Source organism: Rhinichthys klamathensis, unplaced genomic scaffold, assembly GCF_029890125.1.
Source record: "Rhinichthys klamathensis goyatoka isolate OS25496 unplaced genomic scaffold, OSU_Roscu_1.1 h1tg000019l_1, whole genome shotgun sequence".
Classification (NCBI taxonomy): Eukaryota; Metazoa; Chordata; class Actinopteri; order Cypriniformes; family Leuciscidae; genus Rhinichthys; species Rhinichthys klamathensis.
In genome coordinates, this window is record NW_026606570.1 from 6163453 (window position 1) to 6177657 (window position 14205).

Below are 14205 nucleotides of genomic sequence, written 5' to 3' on the forward strand. Positions count from 1 at the left end.
CTCGGTTACTTACGTAACCTCGGTTCCCTGAAAGTAGGGAACGAGTATTGCGTAGCTAATACGCAGTGGGGAAACTCCTTTGCTCGAGAATACTATATTTTAAAACGCAGTGCAGCTGCACAACAAGCACAGTAGAGCGTCTAGCCCGCCCATTGGCTGTGCTGCAGCAACTGCACATCCTATGGCGAAGCGGCTCAGACGCATGAACCAATCAGGCAGCTTCGCGCCTAAGCACGCAAGAATGACGCGGCTTATGGCTATATAACCCCACCACTTCGCCATAGCATCAGGTTAAATCGACTGTTAAGCGGGAAAAAAAAACTGACCGATTGCAATAGTGCGGCAGGCCACGCAATACTCGTTCCCTACTCTCAGGGAACCGAGATTATGTTAGTAACCGAGTACGTTGCCTTTGGAGAACGGTCACTTCGTATTGCGTAGCTAATACGCAGTGGGGACGCAATGTAAAACGCCGCACTATTAGCAACTGACTCCGTCCCAACTGGAGCCTAGGGCAACAACCCGAGGTTCACAGTAAGACACAAGCCATTATAAAAGCTCCCGACAAGAATATGAAGGGGACCGGACCTGAGTCAGGTCCTATAACATATAAGAGGGGCCGGAGCACCTGAGGTCAGGTTCGCTCTTATAAACAGTATTACTTCCTAGGACAGACTTGTGCTTATGGACAGTAAATCGTATTAGACTGAACGACTACTTATCATATGGAGAGGACTCGAGCTTGCAAGCAAGGTACCTCCATGTTGTAGAACCAAACAAATGTGGACAGCGAGGACCAGCCGGCCGCTGCACATATGTCTTCAATTGGTACACCACTAGACCAAGCCCACGAAGAAGCCATGCCTCTTGTGGAGTGGGCCCTAGCGCCTATGGGACAAACTTGCACTAGTTCTCCATCAAGCAGCAGTGGGCGGGCAGGGAGAGGAGGGCGGGGTCAACTGAGCCCGACCACTCTTCTTCAGACGCAGCAATGGAGAGGCTGTCGTTGTGCCCTTCGTCCGATCCACCGAAGGAGATGAGACCCGCCGCTCGTTGGGAGGGGCGCTGGTCCACCCTGAGTGAACGGGACCGGTGAAGGAGATTGTGACAGAGAAAGAGAGGCACGAGGGGACGTGGCCGGTGTGGGCTCACTTAATTCCATGTGCTCGGGCTGCCGTTGGTTGCGGCGCTTCTTCTTCCGTGGCTGAAGTAGGGCGGGGAAAGGAAGAGCGGGTGTTGCCGTCTTCCTTGAAGAGAGTTAACCGCGTCCGCACCATGGAGATGGGCAAACTCTTGCACAGAGAGCAGCTTCCGGCAGAGAGTGCAGCTTCCGCGTGGGCGGCTCCCAGGCACGTGGTGCACTCCGTGTGCCCGTCCGCCTCATGCAGAAGGGATCTGCACGAAGTGCAGGGAGAGCGAGGCATTTGGAACAATGCTCGCGTTCTCCAAAAAAGAGAGACGGTGTCGCAACGGCGAGCACACAGTTAGCAGAGAAAGGATGCGTGTTCGCCGGATGGCCACAGGAGAACGGCGACAGAAGAGAAGCGGCTTCTAGGTGAGTGAAGAAGGTGCTGTCCGCTGTATACAAGGGCTCGTTCTAGCTGAGAGGGCTTGATTCTACGGCGAAGACTTCGGAATGAGGCAGAGACGTGAAAGCAGGGCCGGCCCGTGGCATAGGCAGTATAGGCAAATGCTAAGGGCGCAAGCGCCTTAAACCCTAGGGGGGGCGCCAGAGCCGCGTAAGGAACTTTCCGCTTTTATTGTACTTTATTAACACTGCAACGAGTGGAGCAATTACATAAGCCTGCCAGTGGCGCAAAAAGTGGGTATACCCGGTATGTGTAGCGGAGTAGGCGCCCTCATAAGATTTCATCATAGAATTTTGACAGGGGACCCCCCTCCAATAATATCGCGAGCGGGCGCCGTGAGCGCTGAGCGAACAGGCACGAGTAGTGAGTTGTCGTCGAAAAAGATAAATAAAGCAAAAAAGCGGCCGGGGGCTAAAATAGAAATAGCCCATTCGTTTTGTTTTGCTTAATCGGCGGCGCTGGGTTAGTGCTGGTGTAATGCATTGGTAAAAAAAAGCTTTTTTCTGACACCGCATGAAACGCGTAGATCAGCGGCCCATTGGTTGTTTTCTTGATTGACACTGGGCTGGCCCAATCACATCTTTAATGTGAAGTACAGAAAAATACTCTTTCTATTAGTATAGAAATTAGTACAAAACTTATGAAAGTTTCCTTTATTTTTCAGTGCATTGTTTTACAATGAGTATTATCATGGGATTAATATTATAACTATTATTATGTAATGTAGACAGACACTAACTAAAAGAGGTTTGAATTTTTCTTTGTTTAATTTGAACACTGAATATGGGTTGGAGCTTTTAATTTTGAACTCTCAAAGTGCACCAGATTGATGAATTTAACATTAAAATGCACAAAAGATTTCTTACGGGGGATCATGCCCCCGTACCCCCCTAGCCTTGTAGCAGCCTAATGGATTAGTAATAATAGTAGTGGTGGTAGTAATTGTAATTTATCTACTACAAGTTACATGGTCAGATAATATGTATTTAAACAATGCAACTATGTAGGATGATTGAAATATCCTTGAACGTTCTTTTTTAGCATTTGTATAAACAATTTATTACAGTTCAAGTCATAATTTGCTTGTTGAAGTTTTGGAGTGACTATAAGAGCATTTTTGTTTAGTTAAATAAATACTCATTATTTTTAAAGGGTGGGGGGGGTGGGGGGGGGGGGGGGGGGGGCGCAAAAATCAATCTCGCCTAGGGCAACCAAAGGGCTAGAGCCGGCCCTGCGTGAAAGGTCGATGAAGGAGATTAAATCTGATGCTATGGCGAAGTGGTGGGCTTATATAGCCATAAGCCACGCCCATTCTGGCGGTCTCTGACGTGCTTAGGCACGAAGCTGTCTGATTGGTTCGCGCGTCTGAGCCGCTTCGCCATAGGATGTGCAGTTGCTGCAGCACAGCCAATGGGCGAGCTAGATGCTCTACTGTGCTTGCTGTGCAGCTGCACTGCATTTTAAAATATAGGCTTCAATATTCTCGAGGAAAGGAGTTTCCCCGCTGCGTTTTAGCTACGCAATACGAAGTGACTGTTCTCGAAAGGGGAACTGATGTTTGAGTAAGTACAGTGTTTTCTTCTCGACAAGATACATTTCTACATAAATAATTGTCAGGAAGCTAAAAAAAAGTTTTATCTGGCCTAGGGGGCCTACCGTAATGCTGTAGCCCAGATCCTTTTGTTTTCTTAGGGCGCCCCTGCCTCCCACTTATAAGGACATCTCTTCTCTGATCAAGTGTGATCAGGACAACTATTCACTCACATGAGATCAACAATGATTGCAACAATAGCAAACAACAACAATCCAGTAAATTCCCGACTGATAAAATCAAATCCCGCCCTACATTTGTTCTTGTTCGAGAAGCCAGTTCACTCGGATATACGGCACAAATAAGGAATAAAATTGTACCGCAACTTCCATTTCATGCCGACTTTAATGCAATACATGTTCAAACGGCTTGCCATATGGAAGCGTGTTGAGCAGGGGTGTGGCCAAAGTCGTGCGAGTTTATAAATAGAGATCCACTCACATCAGTGGCAGCATCACACACTGCTACTACTATTGTGTTACAGACTGCGATGAACAACATGAAGAGGACCTGACCGAGTACAGGAGAGGAGAAGAGTGCGGTCGCACCTCTGGTGTAAGTAATTTCCCTACCATGTAGAGCAGATTTTATTTCAAAACGCCGACGTACATCATTAATCCTTTATGGAGAAAAAAAAGCAGCAACGATCAATAGACACTCCGGAATAAGATAGCCTACAGTATAAACAATATGTAGGGGACCGTGGCTTGTTCACTATTACTCCAATTAATAATTTGGTTTATTTTTGTATGTCAATTTCTGTAGGCAACACTAGTAGCCTACACTGGTACACGCGACTTCATGAAGAATACTCTTGTTTAATTTTTCAGTTGAATATTCATTCACTCTTGTCTGAATCAGTTAACTAAAACCATTAAAACATTTTCGTGTTTGAATAAAATAAACGTTAACTGAATATATATATTAAAAAAGCTTTTAAATATATTTTTATTTCAGCTAAATGCCAATGAAACATTTCTCATTTTCGTTTAGTTAAATGTGCTAAAATAACTCAAACTGAAATCCAAATGAATAAATGTATATAGACCAAAAAACTAATACGAAGGATAAAATACACAACACATTTACTAAAACTTTATTTAAATGGAAAATATAAAAGTAAAAACTAATTAAAAAAATTAATAAAAACTGTATACCCAGCGGACATTTTTTGGTTCCCAGAACGTTCTTTACGTTTTCTTAACGGAATTAGAACGTGTTTTTTTTTTGTAGAACGTTATTCTTACGTCATTTTAAAGTTCCCCTAACGATTCTTACTTTACTAGAACGGTCCCCTAACCGCTGATATCATTACCGTCGCTGTAATAAGTTAATCATCCAAGCACACCCGCGACGGTAAGGAGGATGTATTGATTCCACATACGAAAATCCATGAACCGAGAAAAAAAAAAAAAAAAAAAAAAAGGAATCCTTGAACCGCATTATTAGATCGTTTTCTAAGGCTGCAAGATATATTTAAAAAGCACAATATAGCATAGCATAGTGCTATGATGATTTACAAAACTAGCACACACATCAGTGGGAACTTTCATCGCGATTTCAAAATAAAAGTTTAAACCTTCGATCCGCATAGAGTGCCGAAGTGATGACGTCACTTTGTAGGACAACTTGGAAGCTAGCGGCGTGTTCCCGCCTCGATCGAAAAGCTATGACTAAGATCTGTGTTTAACAAAGAGTTGTGACCCTTACACGTTTGTCTATCAAGATAATCTTTACAAGTTAATCCAAAATTTATACATTTTCCCTATAGGCTATAAAGTTTTTAAAAAACACAAGCAGACACAAAGTTTAAAAAACCACAAGCAGGTTATAACTTTGTGTTCTATGTCATAAATCAAAACATGAAAATATTTAGAGGCTTTGTTCACCACAGACCTTATTTCAGGGCGATTTAGCAAAAACCCATTCAAAAATCCCATAGACTTTAGAGTGAGGGAACCGGGAGTGCTAAAATGCTAACTCACTTCCGCGTTTTGGCCTACGTTATGACGTCGTAACTTCGGCACTCTGCTTCTATCGTTAAAAAAAGTGGCCAAATATTAAAGATTATAAGTGAACATTTCAATTAAAGGTAGGTCAATAAATAATGTTATTTTATAGGCCTATATGCCGTACTTGGTATTAAGAAAGGTCATATTTATCGGATGGCTGGAAAAGGGCAGCCAATCGGATTCGAGAATCAGAACAAACTATTCGTATGCTACTATTCGTATGCTACGTGTGATATTGCTCATTTATTCAATAAAGAGATCGATAAACGAATGTCAGCCAGCTAATAAAACGAAGTGACCGTTAATTTTTAAATAACGCTTTCGCGTGTAGTAAATGAAGATAAAAAACAAACCCACAAATGTATGATTTCTGTGCTTTTCACTGTGCTTTTTTTCACACGCTTAACCCTGGTTAAACCCTGGATTCTGGAAATCTTAACACAAAGTTGGATTCATCTGATCATTATAACATGTTTTGATTGATCTAATTTATGCTTCATTTGATTAAATCTGTACTAAACTAATTTCAGAGCTCTGTATAAGTCATTACACAAAAACATCTGCAACGTTTAAAATTGGAAGGTTAGTTTACATGGTTATAAAATAATAACCTAAAAATAACCATTAGGGAACGTTCTGTATAAGTTATTTTTAGGTTATTTAAAAATAACCTCCTTACTGCAATGTTATAGGAAGATTATTTTATGGTTTGTAAAACAATAACCATTAGGGAACGTTCTGTATGAGTTATTTTTAGGTTATTTAAAAATAACCTCCTTACTGCAATGTTATAGGAACATTATTTTATGGTTTATAAAACAATAAGGGAACGTTCTGTATGAGTTATTTCTAGGTTATTGCAGCTATCACCCTGTATTTAAAAAGAACCTCCCTGCAATTAAACGTTATTTTATGGTTGCAAAAAATCAAACCAAAAAATAAGTTATTTGGTTTCCCCCCCAAAAAAGACCAAACAGGAACCAAATACTAAAGTTAGGGGACCATTGTGTTTGCTGGTTAGTGGATCGTAAAAACAACCCTGGTCTGAATCTATGTCAGTGTGGGTTTTAATGTGTCCACTGCAGCGCAAAAAGATAAAATCACTCACTTTGTGTCCTGTAATATTGTTTATGGAGCTTATTGATTTTATTTCCTGTGATTTTTCAACATTGTCGTGTAATACGCTGATTTCACGCAGCCGCCATTTTGAAATCGAAAGCGAGGCTCCGGTGGGAAGAAACCCGGAAGTACAGATAGACAACAGTGCCTTGGACTACCAACCTGAAGCTGCTGCCGTGATTTACACTATTGGATGTTAATATCCAATATAGGATATGTATATAGTTCCTTCCTGCTTCTTTTTTTACGTTCTGAATTATATATAAAAAAAATATTTTATTTATAAATGAATTTCACATATAGTCTAAAATATGAAAGAAATGTACATTTTTAGAATAACTAATTTCTACATTAAACACAACAATATGCCATTGCATTCGCGACTCTCCTATGACTAAAGGCGACACTTCCCGTTTTCTTCCCACCGGAGCCATTTAAAAATGGCAGCTGCTTGAAATCAGCGTATTCCAGTGCACTTGTAAATGCAAAACGAATGGTTTACATTAAGTGATTTAGCAATGAAAATTGGTAGTTATACCCTAGACTGAATTACTATGGAACAGTTTATTGCACAAACTTCTCATAAAATTTATTCACTGTAAATTTAATTAATTTGCCACCGTTGCATCATTTTTCTATGAACAATGCAATCGCCAAAAACAGTTCTACCAATTGTATGAGTTCACATTTGACACAGTGCATCAACATGCAGCAATTATGCTGATGCAGACAGATTCCTGACAGGCTGGATGTACACAACAATAGTGCAGACGCATGATGAAACATGGAGATTTTGCCCTTAAATCTCAGGAGTGCCTGTATTTACTCTCACACCCAAACCTATAGACATTATATAATATGGAGCAGTCTGCATTACCACAGATTCATACAGTAATTGAGTGGATTAGAACAGGATTCTATCAGCGGGGAAGCAAGATGTTTTAAAAGGTGACAATGGTCTCATGAATGCCATAGTAGGTGGTAAGCAGCTTTTTATTTGGATTGCAGGACATCAGGCTGTTCTGTACTGGAGGTTGCTGACAGTTTGATAGCTTCTTTAATATGTCAAGCTGTAGCCTAATATGGGTGATGGAACAAGTCAAGGACAAGGCTGTCATGAACTGTACTGTAACATGAGTATGTTTGCCTGCTGCTAGTGGTGCTGAGTCAATGGCAATAAAGGACTGGCTTATAGTGATCGCAGCAGGGCTGGGCAGTGGAGCAGGCATTGTGGGTCATTTGTTGACGCACACGATCTTATGATTTCTGGCACTTGCTACAGATTTCCACTGTGAACGATAGTTCCTGTTAGGCCTGTCTTGGTTACTGCTTGTACTTCTTGGTGCTGAGTTGATGGCCATTTTTTAAAATGACGTTTGAAGAAGTGTAGCAGCTAGAATGTATATGATTATTCCTACAGTACATATGAAAAATCAAACCATACTGGGCCAAATGAAGAACTCCCGGTAAAAGTCAAAAGAAGGAAATTGTATTGGTATTGACACGCCACCGGATTCTCCAGGCTGGCCAAAACCATTCTCCGGGGCACGGTTGAAGGTACAAGAAGAGGGAGACCGAGGACAAAGTAGGCTGACAATATGAAGTAATGGAATGGGCCTAACATTGCGGAGACTAAAGTCCTGGCCAAGAACCACCAGAATGGAAAGAGCTGTCTATAAAGTGTGCATCTGCTGTGGTGCCCTGACCATCCAATGGATTATGGGAAACGTGACATATGAAAACAGTTTAATGCAATCTTTTCTTTTTTTTGGTCACAACATGCTAAATGACACACTGGAACAGGCTGGAGAAGTGCTGACAGAGATGCATTCATCACATAACATTCTAAAATCATTTCTTTCAAATAATTTGTCATTTAGTTAATTGTATTTACCAGGGGTCAGCAACCTTATGGCACATGGAGGGATAATCACAGAACGGTTTGTCGGACCTGCTCGCTAGCAAAACACTTTAATAGTATTTATAGCTCCTAACTTAAAAACAGGCTGTGTGAACCATTACCTCAATGTACATCAGTATGGAAGTTTGAGGGACTTTAAATTAAATACATACGCCGCTTTTTAGCTAATTTGTCAAGTGTCAGTGATTATCACTCCGTGTGGCAATGTTGGCACGTTTGCCAAGGTTAATGAAGAAATGTCCACAAAAATATCCAAACATTCAAAAATCTTATGGAAGCGCGCAGTATTGTTGTTTTTAGGCCAAAAAAAAAATAGACTATATTGTTTTGTATTACTATTGTACTACTAAGACTATTGTATTGTTTTGGTAAGCCGGTAAATAGAAGTGAAATAAAGTATACTTTTGATGAAATTTTGATTAATGAAAAAGTGAAACTTAAAAAAAAAAGTTTTAAAAGTTGCCTTGGCAGCTAACAGAAATAAGTCGAAGTATGAAAATGACTAAAACTGAAAAAATAAATTAAAGCTAAATGGAAATATTACATAACCTAATAAAATGGACAGAAGTATAAAATTGAACTCAAAATGGATCATGTAAAAATAAATACTATATTAAAAATATTAATAAATAGTATAATGTCAATATACGCCTATGTTGAAATGTTTTAACATTCTTTTACAGAAGTTGGGAAGCGATTGTCAGATTCAGCATGGAGAGGTATTTGTCCACCCCACCGGATGGAGGCTATGGCTGGGTTGTGGTGACCTCGGCCTTCTTCATCATGGGCCTCACTGCTGCTGTTCACAAGAACTTTGGCTTGTTTTTCCTCGAAATCCAAAATCACTACAGTGTCCTTACTAGCACTACCTCATGGATGACCTCAACCACCATTGCTGTGTTTCATTTGGGAGGTGAGAATTTTTTCCCCCTTATTGTTATCCACAGAAATTGTCTCAGAACCACTATTTAAAAACTCTTTAAACTGACATTTCATGATGACACCCTAAGCACCAGACCTGCATAGTGAAAGGTGTTTTCTTTTTTTCTGTCTGTTTAGCTCCTCTTGCCAGTGCTCTCAGTATGCACCTGTCCCAGCGCAGCGTTATCATGGTCGGAGGGCTTCTGGCTACCTCAGGAATGATTATCGCCTCTTTGGGCCTCAGTCTGCCTTGGATGTATCTGTCTGTGGGTGTACTGCAAGGTAAGTTTAGTTTACTCTTTATGTAGTTAAGTTATAATTCTGCTGGAATTTTAAGCACATAATCCTCTTTTTAACGTGTATAAAGGCTGGAATACACACTACATAACTTTAAAGATCTTAACAGATTGAACACCAGGCACTTGCTGAGTAAAACTGGCCATCATACACGAAAGTCTGATAGTATGTGAACCTCATTTAGTCATTTAAAGTCGTCCCGCACACAACAAACTCAACATGAACCATGTGAAATGAAAACCGGTGAAACTAATTTGTGTTCTAAAATCGTTTTTTTGATATCTAGTTTGATAACCTCCGACAGGATGGATTTATAGTCTGAAGCTGAGAAAGTCTGTGCCCATCATACACTGCCTGATTTTCTGTTAAATCTGTCATCTCTGCCCAAAATATACAGACTGGCTCTGATGTTTGACAACTATTCTTCTCTAGACTGCAAATCGGAGCAAAACTCTGGGCCAAAGTCTTGTAGTGTGTAACAGTGGCAACATTAACATTACATTAAGGCAACATGCTATCATGCACTCTTAGAAGATAAGATTCTATATAGAACCTTACAGGGTTCCATCAGGTGCTGTATAGAACCTTTTTTAGGGGTTCCCATCATGGGATCATTTTATGGATTTTGTTTTAATACATTTTTTATTTTAATTCCATTTAATGAATTTACTGCTCATAAACATACTTTATCACTAAAAATGTAAATAACTCATTAAACATGGAAGGTTTATGCAATCATTTAAGACCTCACAGTATATTGAATCTTTTTGGCATAAAGGGTTTGGTATAGGTCATGGTCAGACTCCGGTACACCACTGTTTTATGTGATGAATGTTGTGCACTGTTACCATGTTTAAATATATACCATTTGATGTACGGTATATGATAGACTGATGTAGTAGGCTAGTGTGTTATTTCAAACACTCTGTAAACAAACTAGGTGAGGTTAAGAGACACTAATCTAGAAACAAACTTTGATGCACACAGTATTTACTTAGTCTTCTACAGTATGAAAGAAATACAGGCAAGTGCCATTTAAAAAATAAAATGATCAAATTATTAAATAAAAATAAACATTTAAATCAGTAGACATAATTTTATGTTATTGTTAAATGAGTCAAATGAAAATTGATAAATCATGTTTAAATGCAAGTTATTATTCATGTATATAATGTATTATTTTATTATTACATCTATAACATTTAAACATTTACTTAAACAGTCAATTTGTAAAGTGTTTATTTACACTACCATTCAAAAGTTTTGTGTCGGTAAGATGTTTTATTATAATTAATTAAGTGACAGTAAAATAATTTACATTGTTACCAAAAGGTTCTATTTCAATAAATGCTGTTCTTTTGAACTTTCTACATCACAGAATCTTTAAAAAAAAAATGTATCATGATTTCCACAAAAATATTAAGCAGCACAACTGGTTTCAACATTGATAATGATATGAAATGTTACTTAAGCAGAAAATTTGCATATTAAAATGATTTCTGAAGGATCATGTGACCCTGAAGACTGGAGTAATGATGCTGAAAATTCAGCTTTGCCGTCACAGGAATAAATTACATTTTCAAATATTTTAAAACCGAAAACAGTTATTTTAATATTAACTTATAATAATAATAATTATATATATATATATATAATTATATAATTGTTTTTATTTTAATTTAATTTTTAACTGTATTTTCTAAATAAATGCAGCCTTGGTGAGCATAAGAGACCTTTCAAAAACATTAAAATAATCGTACCGAACCCAAACTTTTGATTGTTAGTGTAAAAAAAATTGACTCTATACAAAGTCAAATAAACGGATTTATTTAAAACCATTTAAATAATAAATGTCTAAATGTTATAGATGTAGTAATAAAGTCATACATTATATGCATGAATAATAATAATTTGCATTTTAACATGACATATCAATATATATATATATTAGATTTAACTAAATTAAATTGTTACATATTTGTCTTTGTCTACTGATTTATTTACTGTCCTCCATATTTGTCATATTGTTTTTTTGTGTGTGATCTAGGACTTGGAATCTCATTTTCTTGGATACCAGCCAACAGCATGGTCAACCATTACTTCAAACGCTGGCGCCCCATTGCCTATTCGATTGCTAGTTCTGGAGAGTGTGTCTTTGCGATGGGGTTCAGCCCATTTTTCCAGTGGCTTATCGACAGCTATTCTTGGCAGGGGTCTCTACTCATCATCGGTGGTCTTCAGCTGAATCTGTGTGTGTGTGGTGCTCTGATGAAGCCCCTTCAAACCTCTATCCCAGGCAAACTTGTGCTGGACTCAAAAGATGAAAGCAGGACATCAAAAAAAGGCACATTCCAGTGGGATCTCATTCAGAGGCCTGAGCTGCTGCTATATATTGTGTTTGCCATCTTGTCTGCAGCGGGTTTCTTCATCCCACCTTTGTTTCTGGTGCCGTATGCCAACAGTTTGGGCATGGGGCAGTACTGGGCCGCCTCCGTTCTGTCAATGCTGGCATTGGCGGACCTGTTGGGCAGACTGGCATGCGGTTGGCTGGCTAACCTGCGACTCGTGAGAAACCTGCAGCTGTTGACTATGGTGGTCACTGCACTGGGGGTGGTGCTGTTCCTGCTGCCCATTGCACAGAGCTACTGGACCATCCTGGTCTTCTGCTCGTTCTATGGCTTCCTGTTCGGCTGTGTGGTGGCCATCCATGTGACGAGTATCGTGGATATTGTTGGACTGGATGGGTTTGACAGCTCTCTGGGGCTCTTCATGCTGTTCCGGAGCTCTGGAGGATTTGTGGGTCCACCTGCTGCAGGTCAGTGTTCATCTTTAAAGGGATAGTTCACCCAAAAATGAAACTTCTGTCATCAATTACCCTCATGTCGTTCCAAATCCAAAGCTGTAAGACCTTCGTTCATCTTCAGAACACAAATGAAGATATTTTTGATGAAATCCGTGAGTTTTCTGAACCCCCCTCCCATAGACTGCGACGTTATTTCCACTTTCAAGGACAGGAAAGGTAGTAAAGACATCGTTAAAATAGTCCATGCGACTACTACAGTGGTTCAACCTTAATGTTATGAAGCGACGAGAATACATTTTTATTCCCCAAAACTTTACAACTTGAATAGCTTCAGAGACTGACCCAGAAGAGAAGAAATTGTTGAATAAACGCATTGGAGCGCTTTCGGGTTCTATGTCAGAACGCCGGCTCAGTATTGGCCGGATCCTGCGTCAGCATCACTCGCATGCGTCTATTACAGCGTTTTACAGCGGATGCCATTGAAAACACGTCACGTGGTGTATTCCTCACAGCCTCTCTTTCATACCGGTCGTGGCGCAGCTCGGAAATAAGGTCAATAACTACAGCATGACGAGCCGGGCTAAGTAGGTGTGCATTTGTTGACAACTGTTAATCTCTGTTATGTCATAAAGGATCGAATGTTGCGAGGTGTTTTGCAGTTTAAAACGGGTTTTGCACTGTAGAAAACGGTTTGGATATGTTTTCATGGTGGTGCTTTAGTAGGGAGGATACAGACTGCTAACAGCAGACTTTCTCCATGTCCCATACCTGACTCATGTTTCTTTTGTGTATCTGTGTCACAGGCTGGCTGGTGGACTGGACTCATGACTTCGGTGCTGCTTTCTACTTGTCTGGCGTCTGCCTTGTTTTGTCTGCGGTTTTTGTGGTTCTTGTTGACAGGCTGGTGGAGAAGAAAAAACCCAAACTACCAGATACATGTACTGAGACTACAGATCATCCCATGCATAAAGCGGACTCTGCAGATGTTTAAAAGCCATTGATGATAATTTACCAGTGTTTTACTTTTGTTTTTAATATGAACTTTTATCTGTTTAAAGCCATATTGTGTTAATGTTTTTACCTTTCAAAAAGGCTGCAGGCTTTTTATTATCTCAACCCCATAACTTCCAAGCAGAGAGATATTAGTTTAAGACTGGCATCATTGCCACGTTTAAAGCCACTACTTCTTCGCAAACAATGACAACGACTGAGACCCGTGCAATTCAGAGCCTGTTTTTGCCCTTAGAAATAATTAAAGAAGCACTGAGTGCTGATTATTTCATCATGTATGAGAATTTTCATCAAACAGAGAAATTATAATATTTCAGATATTGTAAAATCATCATATACCTCACTAAATGCTTGTTCCATTAACAAGCATTTAGTGAGGTATATGATGATTTTACAATATCTGAAATATTATAATTTCTCTGTTTGCTGTGTGCATACATGCTAAGTAATATGTGAAACTGCCAATGATATATGCATATAAGCTGCATACAGTGGCTCCAAAAAGTAAAGTGGCATCCGCAAACAAATGATTTTCATTTCTGACATAACTTACTGGCCTCAAGGTGATTTTTGAATGGCTTTTTTTTTAAAAACAATTTATTTGATTTATTTAAAATATAACAAACGTCTTTCTCTGAAATGTTTTGCTTTAAAGGTGTACTGCTATTGTATTTAAAATAAATATCACTTGGTTTTATTTGTTAAGTGTTATTTTATTTTCATTTATATAGTATTGTAGTTTTTGTAGATATTATAAATTAGATTTTATTTTTATATTTTCAATTTTAATTAGGTTTTTTTGTACATTTTAGTAATTTTCTTTTTGTGTCTATAGTTTTTTTTTTTTTTTTTTTAAGTTTTAGTTTATTAGTTTAAACTAAATTAATGAGAACTGTTGCAATTACATTCAATGTAATTGAGTGTCCGAATACATTTTGGGG

At 39.1% G+C, this 14205-nt stretch overlaps 1 protein-coding gene across 1 annotated transcript; it reads left to right on the plus strand.

Moving 5' to 3' along the window:
- The first annotated feature begins 3672 nt into the window (after positions 1-3672).
- Positions 3673-13280, plus strand: zgc:114041 (uncharacterized protein LOC574425 homolog). Its single transcript, XM_056237179.1, has 5 exons — positions 3673-3735; positions 8916-9145; positions 9292-9435; positions 11498-12265; positions 13057-13280. The coding sequence occupies exons 2-5, from the start codon at positions 8944-8946 to the stop codon at positions 13242-13244; spliced, it is 1302 nt and encodes a 433-aa protein (XP_056093154.1). The 5' UTR covers positions 3673-3735; positions 8916-8943; the 3' UTR covers positions 13245-13280.
- The last annotated feature ends 925 nt before the right edge of the window (positions 13281-14205 follow it).